At 53.9% G+C, this 11,842-nt stretch overlaps 1 protein-coding gene and 1 long non-coding RNA gene across 3 annotated transcripts; one reads left to right on the top strand and one right to left on the bottom strand.

Annotated features, from left to right (window-relative positions):
- Positions 1–3,413: 3,413 nt before the first annotated feature.
- LOC147000124 (uncharacterized) lies at positions 3,414–5,425 on the bottom strand. Its single transcript, XR_015046180.1, has 2 exons — positions 4,916–5,425; positions 3,414–4,654 (listed from the first exon to the last, which is right to left on the bottom strand). It is a non-coding gene; the product is annotated as an uncharacterized LOC147000124 (long non-coding RNA).
- Nfkb2 (nuclear factor kappa B subunit 2) lies at positions 4,482–11,835 on the top strand. 2 transcript variants are annotated; one of them, XM_021151352.3, is made up of 23 exons: positions 4,482–4,624; positions 5,736–5,830; positions 6,087–6,168; positions 6,290–6,330; positions 6,566–6,664; positions 6,739–6,890; positions 7,173–7,279; positions 7,369–7,527; positions 7,770–7,874; positions 7,987–8,072; positions 8,159–8,297; positions 8,443–8,568; positions 8,670–8,879; positions 8,960–9,101; positions 9,464–9,578; positions 9,652–9,865; positions 10,018–10,187; positions 10,303–10,405; positions 10,530–10,681; positions 10,811–10,880; positions 11,087–11,259; positions 11,383–11,494; positions 11,579–11,835. In XM_021151352.3, exons 2-23 carry the CDS (start codon positions 5,810–5,812, stop codon positions 11,698–11,700), a joined length of 2,700 nt encoding a protein of 899 aa, XP_021007011.1. In that variant the 5' UTR covers positions 4,482–4,624; positions 5,736–5,809; the 3' UTR covers positions 11,701–11,835. The 2 variants fall into 2 exon arrangements, with proteins under 2 accessions (XP_021007011.1, XP_021007008.1); XM_021151349.2 differs by having other exon boundaries at positions 11,576–11,835.
- The last annotated feature ends 7 nt before the right edge of the window (positions 11,836–11,842 follow it).

The following is an 11,842-nucleotide window of genomic DNA, read 5'->3' as shown; positions in this document are numbered from 1 at the left end:
CCGACTGCTCTTCCGAAGGTCTGGAGTTCAAATCCCAGCAACCACATGGTGGTTCACAACCATCTGAGATCTAACTCCCTCTTCTGGAGTGTACTTACATATAATAAATAAATAAAATCTAAAAAAAAAAAAAAAAAAGAGTTGATATGTTCACAGAGAAAAACAACCAGACACCAGTGAGTTAGAGCAGCAACAAGATTGACCCTCAAGGATGCTGAAAATGATGCTGAGACATATTTATTCCAGCATCCTGCTTGATCCGGTCTCAGACTGCCTTAGCTGCTGTTTCATCAAAACTTGCTCCCAGGACAGCTTCAAAACGGTCAACCCTGTTGAACCAGCCCCTCAGACAGTTCCAGTCAGGACTTCAGTTAAGCCCTGCACTTTCACAACACACAGACTGGACCACAAATGTTACAGCTAGCTTTCCTAAGACTGGTCAGTATCCCAATTTTCTTAGGGCCCCCAAGAGAGACATTGTTGCTAGGCATCAAGAAATAATTTTAAGAGAATGACGCCCATTCCCAAGAAGTGGGGTGTGTAGTTTTTGGTCGTTCAATGGATGATAGGTGTTTGCCATCATTTTAGGGGAATTGGGTGCAAGTTGTTAATGGTCTTGGTCAGGAAGGATACAAAGTGAAGGAGCACAGATTCATGGATTTCTCTTTCTTTTTCTTTCCTTTATCTTCTTTCTCTCATACCTGATGTTGGGGAAAAGAACAGAAAGGGGATGAAAAGAAAAAGGGGGGATATATGAGAGATAGTTTAAGGGGGTAGATTATTAAATCTATGTTTAAAGAGCATCAACTAGACAGACATTTTACATTGGTGTGGATTTTATATATTGATACAAATTTAAGGTTACTTTTACTGCAACATACTGTATATATGTCTCAACTCTTGTATAAGGTATTGTACTGTGCAACTCATTTAAAAATGCCATGTGACAACGGGCGTGGTGGTGCACGCCTTTAATCCCAGCACTCGGGAGGCAGAGGCAGGCGGATTTCTGAGTTCGAGGCCAGCCTGGTCTACAAAGTGAGTTCCAGGACAGCCAGGGCTATACAGAGAAACCCTGTCTCGAAAAACCAAAAAAAAAAAAAAAAAAAAAAAAAAAAAAAAAAAAAAAGAAGGAAAGAAAGAAAGAAAGAAAATGCCACTTGACGTTCTAGTCCTTTTGAAAGCTGCTATTACAAAATGTGGAGGATAGTTATGAAATGCAAGCTAGTAGTCGATCAAACTTATGATAATGTTAGATACTAGTGTAATTCATTACAGAAATATGTTTCCTAGGTTGAACAGATAGGAAATAGCTAGAAACAAGCAATGTTTGCCTATTCAGATACACTATGGATAGACGGTCTTCAAAGCCTCAGAGATCTACAGAATATGGCATTTAAAGATGTTTTATTGATAAAAGGTTTTTTTGTTTGTTTGTTTGCTTGCTTGCTTGCCTTTTGGCAAGGAGACATGTCAGCTCCTGGCAGCACCTCCATTGCATTTCTTTTCTTTTCTTTTCTTTTCTTTTTTCTTTTTTTCTTTCTTTTTTTTTTTTTTTTTTTTTTTTTGAGACAGGGTTTCTCTGTGTAACCCTGGCTGTCCTGGAACTCACTCTGTAGACCAGGCTGGCCTCGAACTCAGAGATCTGCCTGCCTCTGCCTCCTGAGTGCTGGGATTAAAGGCGTGGGCCACCACACCCGGCACCATTGCATTTCAAAAAAGATGATGAGCACTGAAGAATCCCCAAGTGGAATTTGCTTCTTTGTGGCAAGCTGCCACGGGGCAAGAACCTGCCCTTGCCTCAACTGCAGACTTCATGCTGTCTATGCCGTGGGCAAGCAGGACATGAAAGAAGTCGACTGCCAAGTTTTGCCGGGACAAGGTAGGTAAGTCCTTCATAATTCCTGCGTCACCGAAAAGTCTGTCAGAGATTCTGGGACAGGAGGCCAAAGATGATGCTCTAACAATGCAGAGAACCTGAGTGACGGTGCAGGCATGCAGCCCCTCCGTCGTTTCCATGGTTTTGGAATTTGCTTGCTCTGCACTTCCTGTCTACTCAGAGATATTTATCTTCCTCAGGCCTCTGACAGTTACAGACTCACAACTAAGCTTTAAGCTATTTAGGATTTAAATATAGAACTTTGAACTCACCAAGATAAGATAAAGTATTTCCCCACAGTTGCCAAATGCACATGGACTGGACAGTGTGCGTGTAATTTTTACCTGATAGTTTTCATAGCTGTTATTATTATATATAGTTTATTACAAGAAAGAGCCTTTATTGGACTAAGATGGGGAAATGTTGCCTGATGGTTTTGTGCACTGGGCACTGAGATGCTGAGCACTGCACCCAGAGATTGGGTGGCAGCCATATTTGATTGTCAAGCATCTCCTGTCTCAACGTTGTATAAAAACTGTTTCCCATCACCTCTGATTGGTTAATAAAGAGCTGATCAGCCCATAGCTGGGCAGGAGAGGAGGAGGTGGACTTCTCATCTCTAGTGAGGAACAGTGATTGAGAGAAGGGATTTGCCATGGGAGAGTCACCATGAGGACACTGATGGGCAGCCAGGACAAGACGACGATGGCAAGTAATGGGGCACATGGCTGAGTAGTGGGCAGCCATAGACGGCTTAGAGCACGGTTAGAGCCCATGCGCATCTGCCCAGATGTAGAGCTGAAGCTTATAAAGAAAGACCTGTCTCAAAAAAAAAAAAAAATTAAACCCCTTTTTAAAAGAGTCTGAAGGAAGTGTATGGATGGCATAGCTGGATTTGAGAACCCTGCTGGCTGCGGCTCATGACAATGGCTTGGGACAGCCACTGGGAAAGGGAAGGTTGGCTTACTCCCATTAAGTTCAGGAAGAGGAGTGTCCTCTCAGAATCAGGAGAGTGCCTTTTCTCTCTCCTTCCTAGCTATGTGTTTGGTTGTGTTAGGCCTCTTCCAGCCTTAGCTACACCAACAGCTTAAGGGGAACACAGTTAGCACCCCTAATCAGAAATGGATAGTTTCAGTTGGGAGGGTTCAGGTTTTCAGGCCCAACCTGTAATCTATGCAGATAGCCTAAATTAAAAAAACAAAACAAACAAACAAAAATCAGTGAAGTGTTTCCTGTCAAAGCATTTAGTATAAGGGTGGGGGAGATAAGAAGGAATGCCTTTCCCTTCCTCTGGTGTTAGTACCAGTCTATAGTCACCTCCTAAACAACAGGGCCAGTTGTGGGAGAGCCCAGGGAGAGCCCGTGCTGCACGCCAGGCCCAAGGGAGGAGGATTCAGGAACAAAGATGCACTGCACACAGCCCCTACAGAGAAAGCTAACTTAGAGGCCCAGAAAGAGCCCATGTCGGCGACTCTTGTCCTGACCTTGTCAGTGGAGGTGTGCAGGGGGAAGTCAGCGAAACGTCATTTTCAGGGCGACTTTCTAAAATTATTTTATTTATTTGTCACCACGTGGGGTTGGGGGTTGGGGGTGGGTAGTCAAGAATTGAAGGATGTGCACCTGAATTCGGTCTCCCAGAGGCGGGGAGAGAGCCAGGAGATCCTGGTGTGATCATTTCGGACACTTGTGAGCCGTCCCACGTGGATCCTGGGACCAGAACTTCATCCTGCGGGAAGCGCAGGAATGCTTCCGCGCTGAGAGGTCTCCCGAGCCTCCCACCCACTCTATGATGGTAACAGCTGGCCCTCACCCATGCAAAGCACACCGCTGGCAATTTTGCACAGAAGAGGAAGTTCGAAAGGCACTTTGGACAGATTTGCGTGCATGTGTGTTGAGACAGGGTGGTGGGAAACTTAGGATCTCTCTTGGTTTCAAGAAAGCTGGGACTGCAGGTGAATTTCGCCACGTCCGGTCGGATGCCTTTCAACTCAAATAGTTGAGACATCTGTGGTGGATGAACGAGGCCCAAGACTCCCAGGCAAACATCTTTCTTCTCTTCCTTCTTCATTGATTCTCCAGCAGGTCATCCTAAAAGCCTTGGCCCTTGTGAACCCGCCACTTACAGAATAAACATCAGTTGTCTCTTCCTGAAGCCCGGAAACTAAGACAGTTGACCCCAGAGTTTCCTTGCGGCTCCAGAAAGGCCGCTAGATGGCGATCTGGAGCTGACCGCAAGATCGGACTCCTTCCTCTTCCCCTTCCCAGCTAGGAGGTCCCTCTCTGGGAGGGTGACTGGAGTGTTGGGACTGACCCGGTTTCCTGTGTCTCAGAGATAGCCAAGCTCTGGGCACAGCAAGAGCCAAGTGGCCCACTAGACTCCGAAACGGTCCCGGGCAAGCGTGGAAGAGTGCAGAGATCTGAGCCGCGCCCTGCGCTGGGTCCGTCGTCCCGCCTCGCCGGTCCCTAGCAGAACTGGAGCTGGGTGACACCCCGCGGCCAGTCCTGGGCGAGCCTTCCCCGAAAGGGGCGCGCCTGCGTTGCTCCGGGTTGGCTACAAGAGTCCTGGAGTTAAACTTTCAACCAATAAAAAAGGGCATGGGGAGTGACGCACGGGATCGTCACGGGAATTCCCCCCCTCGGGGGGCCGAAAGGGGCTTTCCCGGCTGGAGCCCTTTGGCTGGAGAGGAGCAACGACCGGTCCGGGGAAGGGCTCGGAAAGAAGTCGGAACCAGAGCCGCCACCACGGTGAGTGGCCGGGTTCAGACCCCTGAGTGTCTAGGGAATGGAGAGGGAGGGAAGGAGGACTTTAGATGACAGGCTGGGGCTGGACGCCACCTCCAGTGAGCGCGCACAGGAACAGGACACTTTACTACACATCATCGACACGTCTGCCTGCCCTTAGCTGGCCTGCCAGTGCACAGTCGGCCGGTGTGAGCCCCGCACACGCACTCACAGCGCACCCGTGCACCGGCGCCTGCGCACGGACATCCAGATGTGCACAGACCTGTGCCCACACTGGGCAGCACAAGGACTCACCTGCGTGGACGAACGTTCACTTGCACGTGCCATGTTGCCACCACTCACCCGGCACACAAGACATTAGGACTGAAACGCATATTCCTGCAACGGACACACGCGCGTTACACTGGCTTTGGGACTGGGGTCGCCAGGGAGGGCGGGATGCGCCCGGTTGACCAGCCACCGGGAGCAGGTGCAGCGGGAGAATCCGGGAAGCTAAGACGGAATCGCTAGAGACCGTGGAGGGGGAAACTCCTTCCCCTCCCCACCCTGCGGCCCAAATCATATTCTCTGGGCAGAACCCCGGAGGCCCCACTGGAAGAGCCCCCGCCTACGGGCCATTCGGAAAAGGGGCCTCCGACGGCAGGAATGTCCCCACAAAAGCCCCTGGGTGAATCAGCCGTGTCCTCCACGCTGGCTGAAAATCCCAAGTTTGCTCCAGGCTGCGGAGAGGGGGCGAAGCGGCTAGGCCCCGACTGAGCCCCAGGGGCTACAGAGGCTGCCGGGGAACCAGGAACCGCCTGGGCCTCCCGCCCCTCCCGCCGCGGGGGCGGGGCCCCGGCGTCATTTCCAGGCCCGCCCCCTCCGGCTCCGCCTCCCCCTGGTATTTTCGGGACTTTCCTAAGCAGCACTAACTTTCTGCCCCTTCCCCGGGCCAGCCCCGCTCCGGATCTCGACCTCCACCGGATCTTACCCGCCACGCCCGGACGGGCGGCTGGAAGAGATCGGACCCTCCCCCCAGATCTGAGCCCCCCTCCCCTACCCACCCCTCTCCCCCTGCCCACCCCTATCCTGATCTCTTTCACTCTTCCCCCTCCCACGCCTCTCCTCACCTTAGGCGGGCGTCTGAAACTCTGGAAAGCTGAACCGGGGCCCGAAGCCGCAAGACACAGCAGGGCCTAGCCCAGAGATATGGACAATTGCTACGATCCAGTGAGTCACATTGCCTGACCCTGAGGGCGTCGGGTGCCCTCTGTGTCTGCTTGTCTATCGGACGCTCCTCCACTCCCCTACTTCTGCACTGTCTTCAAATTGTCTTAGTCTGCCAGTCTGTGCTGTCTGCAAACCCTGCCCAGAAATGAGCTTCCTCATAGCTTGAGGAGGAGTCCAGGGAGTGACTGCAGAGGGCTTGGGGGGGGGTGTGGGGAGACCCTTGATTCAGCTGCCATCTTCTCTGTCTATAACGCAGGGTCTGGATGGCATCCCCGAATATGATGATTTTGAATTCAGCCCCTCCATCGTGGAGCCTAAGGATCCAGCCCCCGAGACAGGTCAGTAAGTCTTTGGCCTCGCAGTGTCTCAGAACATAGAGGAGAGTGAGCATGTCCCCTGGAGGCCACACTGAGGGATGGTCTCAGAGATCCTGGCTCAGCAAGGCCCCTCTATTTCCAGCTAATGGCCCGTATCTGGTGATTGTGGAACAGCCCAAACAGGTGAGTGAGTGACAGAGAAGTGGTGGCTTCACCTCTGGGGACAAGTGGGGGGGGGGATATTTATAACTACCGATCGGATTAAATAGCTTGCTGCTGATATGTTGGGGGGTTATGAGAAGGAGGTACACTATTGGTCACTGTGGTCAGTGATGGCCAGTGGTTGCCTTGTGGGGGTGACGGGGGGGGGAGGGGGTTACCTCTCCTGATCACAATGTCTCTGCCATGGAACCTTCAGCGAGGCTTCAGATTTCGATATGGCTGTGAAGGCCCCTCCCATGGAGGTTTGCCAGGTGCCTCCAGTGAGAAGGGCCGGAAGACCTATCCTACTGTCAAGGTGAGCTCAGATGGCACCTGAGGGTAGGGATGGTGTATCCAGGGCAACTGCTGACTATCCTTTGCCATTCTCAGATCTGTAACTATGAGGGACCGGCCAAGATTGAGGTGGACCTGGTGACACACAGTGACCCACCACGTGCGCATGCCCACAGTCTGGTGGGCAAGCAGTGTTCAGAACTGGGGGTGTGTGCTGTGTCTGTAGGACCCAAGGACATGACTGCTCAGTAGGTGGCCCTGGCCCTGGCCCCCAGTGGGATGCTCATTGCCTGCCAGCCTTAGGTCTCATCTCAGGCCACCTGTGTGACTAGCACACAAAGTGGGAAGATTTACTTTGGCCCTGGAACCTCTCAGAGCTCAACTATAAAGAGCAGTTTCCTTGGAGAACAGAGCCAAGAATGAGCCTGACCATGGGGGGGTGGAGCGCGGGGGTGGAGGGGCTGGGGGTGCCTCAGGAGGAAAGAGTCTCATGGTCAAAGAGGACAAAGCCTCCTCCTTGTCGTCTCCAGATTTAATAATCTGGGTGTCCTGCATGTAACCAAGAAGAACATGATGGAGATTATGATCCAGAAACTTCAGAGGCAGCGTCTCCGCTCCAAGCCTCAGGGCCTTACAGGTATGGCAACAAAGGGTGCTCCGAGAGGTGTTCCGAGAGGAGCCGGAAAGAGCAGCCTAGAGCTCACACCACCCTCATTGTCCATCCAGAGGCCGAGCGGCGAGAGCTAGAGCAGGAGGCCAAGGAGCTGAAGAAAGTCATGGACCTGAGCATTGTACGGCTGCGCTTCTCAGCTTTCCTTCGAGCTAGTGATGGCTCCTTCTCCTTGCCCCTGAAGCCTGTGATCTCCCAGCCCATCCATGACAGCAGTGAGTATTCTGCAGGGCGCCAAGTGTGCGTACCCAAAAGAGCACTTGAGATACCTTCCAGCTAGGGGGTCTGAACCTGGCCCTGCCACGTGTGGGGTGGTGAGTGGTCGGTGGTCAGAACATCTGAGTGTTGCTTCTGAGTGGTAAATGTGAATACTGCATTTCCTGAAGTTTGATAATGACCCCACCGAGCCTCCGATCCCATCAATGTGTCCCTAACCCACCCCCCACCCCCCTTATAGAGTCTCCAGGGGCCTCAAACCTGAAGATCTCCCGAATGGACAAGACAGCGGGTTCCGTGCGTGGTGGAGACGAAGTTTATTTGCTCTGTGATAAGGTGCAAAAAGGTGAGGCAGAAGCCCTCTGGGAGCTGGAAACGCTGGCTGTAAGGGTAATTTCAGGATCCATGCAGCGGGGCTGCAGGTTCTCCCTGCAGCTAAGCTGCACTTTTCTCTGTAGACGACATTGAGGTTCGGTTCTACGAGGATGATGAGAACGGATGGCAAGCCTTTGGGGACTTCTCTCCCACAGACGTTCATAAACAGGTACTGAGGGACTAGGGCCTGTCCTGGAGACAGAACTATGAAGAGACCTTACTGACACCATGTTGCTCTCCCATCCTCCACCCCAGTATGCCATTGTGTTCCGGACACCGCCCTATCACAAGATGAAGATCGAGAGGCCTGTAACGGTGTTCCTGCAGCTGAAACGCAAGCGTGGGGGCGATGTCTCTGACTCCAAACAGTTCACATATTACCCTCTGGTGGAAGGTGAGTCGGGCTTCAGCATTCCCAAAAGCTGGACGGAGCGAGGCGGGCCAGGAGGTGGCCTAGAGTTGGCTCCCAGGAGCTAGCTTGAGGAATCTAGGGTCTGACCCATATTAGGTTTTAACACCCTGTTTCTCTTTCCTCCTAGACAAGGAGGAAGTGCAGAGGAAGCGGAGAAAGGCCTTGCCCACCTTCTCCCAGCCCTTCGGGGGCGGATCCCACATGGGTGGAGGTTCTGGAGGCTCCGCTGGGGGTTATGGAGGCGCTGGAGGAGGTGAGGAGGTGCAAGTGGCAGGGAGAAGGATGGAGGAGATAAGGGAAGTTAGGAGATAAATCTGGGAGAGTCACCTCACACTGCCTTCCCCATGCCCACAGGTGGCAGCCTCGGCTTTTTCTCCTCCTCCTTGGCCTACAACCCCTACCAATCCGGTGCAGCCCCAATGGGCTGCTACCCGGGTGGGGGAGGTGGAGCGCAGATGGCCGGCTCTAGACGGGACACTGATGCTGGCGAGGGTGCAGAGGAGCCCAGGACGCCCCCGGAGGCTCCCCAGGGCGAACCGCAGGCCCTTGACACACTGCAGCGAGGTACATCTCAGGAACGCTGGGGGTGGGCGCGCGCCAAGCTGGGGATCTGGCCCGCACCCACGCGCCCTGTCGCCCCCTAGCTCGCGAGTACAACGCGCGCCTGTTCGGTCTGGCGCAGCGCAGCGCCCGAGCGTTGCTGGACTACGGCGTCACCGCAGACGCGCGTGCTTTGCTAGCGGGACAGCGCCACCTGCTGATGGCACAGGACGAGAACGGAGACACGTAAGCAACCAGAGGACGGGCGTCCGTGGGACCTCCAGTGGCTGAGGTATTCTGCTAACAGGTCTAGATAGATGTTTGGGTAGAGGAATCTACAAAGAGCTGAACCCTAGACTTGGACAGATCTGGTCTCAGGTCCTCGCTGTTTTCTACTTCTGTTCAAGATATTTACTATCCCCGACCTTCAATTTTATTAGCTGTGAAGGGGTACAATAGCAAGGTGTGACAAAAGATTAAGATGATGACATTTAGGTTTCAAGGGGCCTCGGTAAAGGAGACCGCGGAAGTGTGGAGTTTTGAGGGCAGATGCTGCTGCTCTGGGTGGCTGGGTTTCTGAAGACAAAGTCTCAATCTCCAACCCTCAGGCCGCTGCACCTGGCCATCATCCATGGGCAGACTGGTGTCATTGAGCAGATAGCCCATGTCATTTATCATGCTCAGTACCTCGGCGTCATCAACCTCACCAACCACCTGCACCAGGTAAGGGGAAGCCTTTGGTAAGAAGTTGAAGGCAGGGAGTCCAAAGCTGGCCTAACGCTGCCTCTCTCCTCAGACACCTCTGCACCTGGCGGTGATCACTGGGCAGACAAGGGTGGTGAGCTTCCTACTGCAGGTGGGTGCAGACCCCACGCTGCTGGATCGGCACGGAGACTCCGCCCTCCACTTGGCTCTCCGGGCAGGTGCTGCAGCCCCGGAGCTGTTGCAGGCACTGTTGTGCAGCGGAGCCCATGCTGTGCCCCAAATATTGCACATGCCTGATTTTGAGGGTAACTTTCCAACCTACTCCTGTCCTGGGAACAAGGGTGGGGACCGAGGAGTGTATATGATCAATAACCACGAGTGGAGGTTGCCTGGTCAGAGTGCATCCAGAGGCCATTTTGAGGGTCAAAGCTGCAGGCTGCGTGTGTTATTTCTCTAGGACTATACCCTGTACACCTGGCAGTCCATGCCCGAAGCCCTGAGTGCCTGGATCTGTTAGTTGACTGTGGAGCTGAAGTGGAGGCAGCAGAGAGGCAGGGGGGCCGAACTGCCCTGCATCTAGCCACAGAGATGGAGGAGTTGGGGCTGGTCACCCATCTGGTCACCAAGGTAGGAATGAGGACTATGGAAGGGATGGGACTGTGGGAGGACCTGGAATGATGAAGATCTGCGTGGCAAGGGCTTGGCTGGCTAGACTATGCTGCTCTCTGCTTGCACCCTACAGCTCCATGCTAATGTGAATGCCCGGACCTTTGCTGGAAACACACCCCTCCACCTGGCAGCCGGACTCGGGTCCCCAACTCTCACTCGCCTCCTTCTAAAGGCTGGTTAGTTTCACCATTAGTGTATGAAGGGCAAGGGGAAAAGGGGGGAACCCCCAGCTCCCCATGGTTCAGTCCTCAATGTAGGAGCCTCCACTAGTCTCTCCTGAGGCGTGCCTCCCTCCTCCAGGTGCTGACATCCATGCAGAGAACGAGGAGCCTCTGTGCCCGCTGCCCTCACCCTCTACCTCCGGGAGCGACTCCGACTCTGAAGGGCCTGAGAGGGATACCCAAAGAATCTTCCGAGGCCATACCCCCCTTGACCTCACTTGCAGTACCAAGGTGAGGCCACCCTTGCAAATAGAAGTACTGAGGTGGGGACTGGGGACCTTCTGGACTTGGGGGTGTGACCTAGGGACCTAGGGAGAGCTGGGCTTAAGGTCCGGATGACAGTCAACACCATCTCCCCAGGTGAAGACTCTGCTGCTAAATGCTGCTCAGAACACCACGGAGCCACCCCTGGCCCCACCCAGCCCTGCAGGTGAGGTTGCAGTGGTCTCAGGCACCTCCTTCCAGAGGTGTTATCCTTAGGGACTCTGGCGAGGGCTCCCTTTGTCTAGCCCCTCTTCCATCTGTGCCCGTTGGTCTATCCGTCATGTCTGTCAGGTTACAAGGGAGAGAAGCTGTCTGGGTACGTGTCTCTGCACACCTATTAGCTAACTCACAGGTCCGTATTTGTTCCCTCAGGGCCAGGGCTGTCACTGGGGGATGCAGCCCTGCAGAACCTGGAGCAACTACTGGATGGTCCCGAAGCCCAGGGCAGCTGGGCAGAGCTGGCAGAGCGACTGGGGTTGAGAAGCCTGGTGGACACATACAGGAAGACCCCGTCTCCCAGCGGCAGTCTCCTTCGTAGTTACAAGGTGAGGCAGCCTGTACCCTGCCCGGAAGCCTGAAGCCTTGGCCTCTCAGAGTTCCCTCCCCCCAAGACATTCTACCCCACACCCTAAGCATCACTCAAACCTCCTGTCGCCTTTTCTCGGCAGCTGGCTGGTGGGGACTTGGTGGGTCTATTGGAGGCCTTGTCTGACATGGGTCTCCATGAGGGAGTCAGGCTGCTGAAAGGTCCTGAGACCCGCGACAAGCTGCCCAGCACAGGTAAGGGCAACCAGCTTGGAAGGTGTGCCTGGGCTGAGTGAGGGGAGGAGGCCTGAGGCTTGACTCTCCCCTGTTCCCTAGCAGAGGTGAAAGAAGACAGTGCCTATGGGAGCCAGTCAGTGGAGCAGGAGGCAGAGAAGCTGTGTCCTCCCCCTGAGCCTCCAGGAGGGCTCTGCCACGGGCACCCCCAGCCTCAGGTGCACTGAGTGGCCCCGGTCAACTTCCACCCGGATCCCTCTGTACAGCATCCCTGTCTAATCGAAATCTTATTTAAACCTCAAGCCCACACCTCGGTGGGCCAAATAAAGGGGAAGACCCCTCCCCAACTTACGGTACAGCAACCCCAAT

This window comes from Mus caroli, unplaced genomic scaffold (assembly GCF_978045245.1).
Source record: "Mus caroli unplaced genomic scaffold, Mus_caroli_1 scaffold_20, whole genome shotgun sequence".
In the NCBI taxonomy this organism is placed as follows: Eukaryota; Metazoa; Chordata; class Mammalia; order Rodentia; family Muridae; genus Mus; species Mus caroli.
Note: the sequence above shows the minus strand (reverse complement) of the source record. Positions and strands in the feature narration are given on the sequence as shown.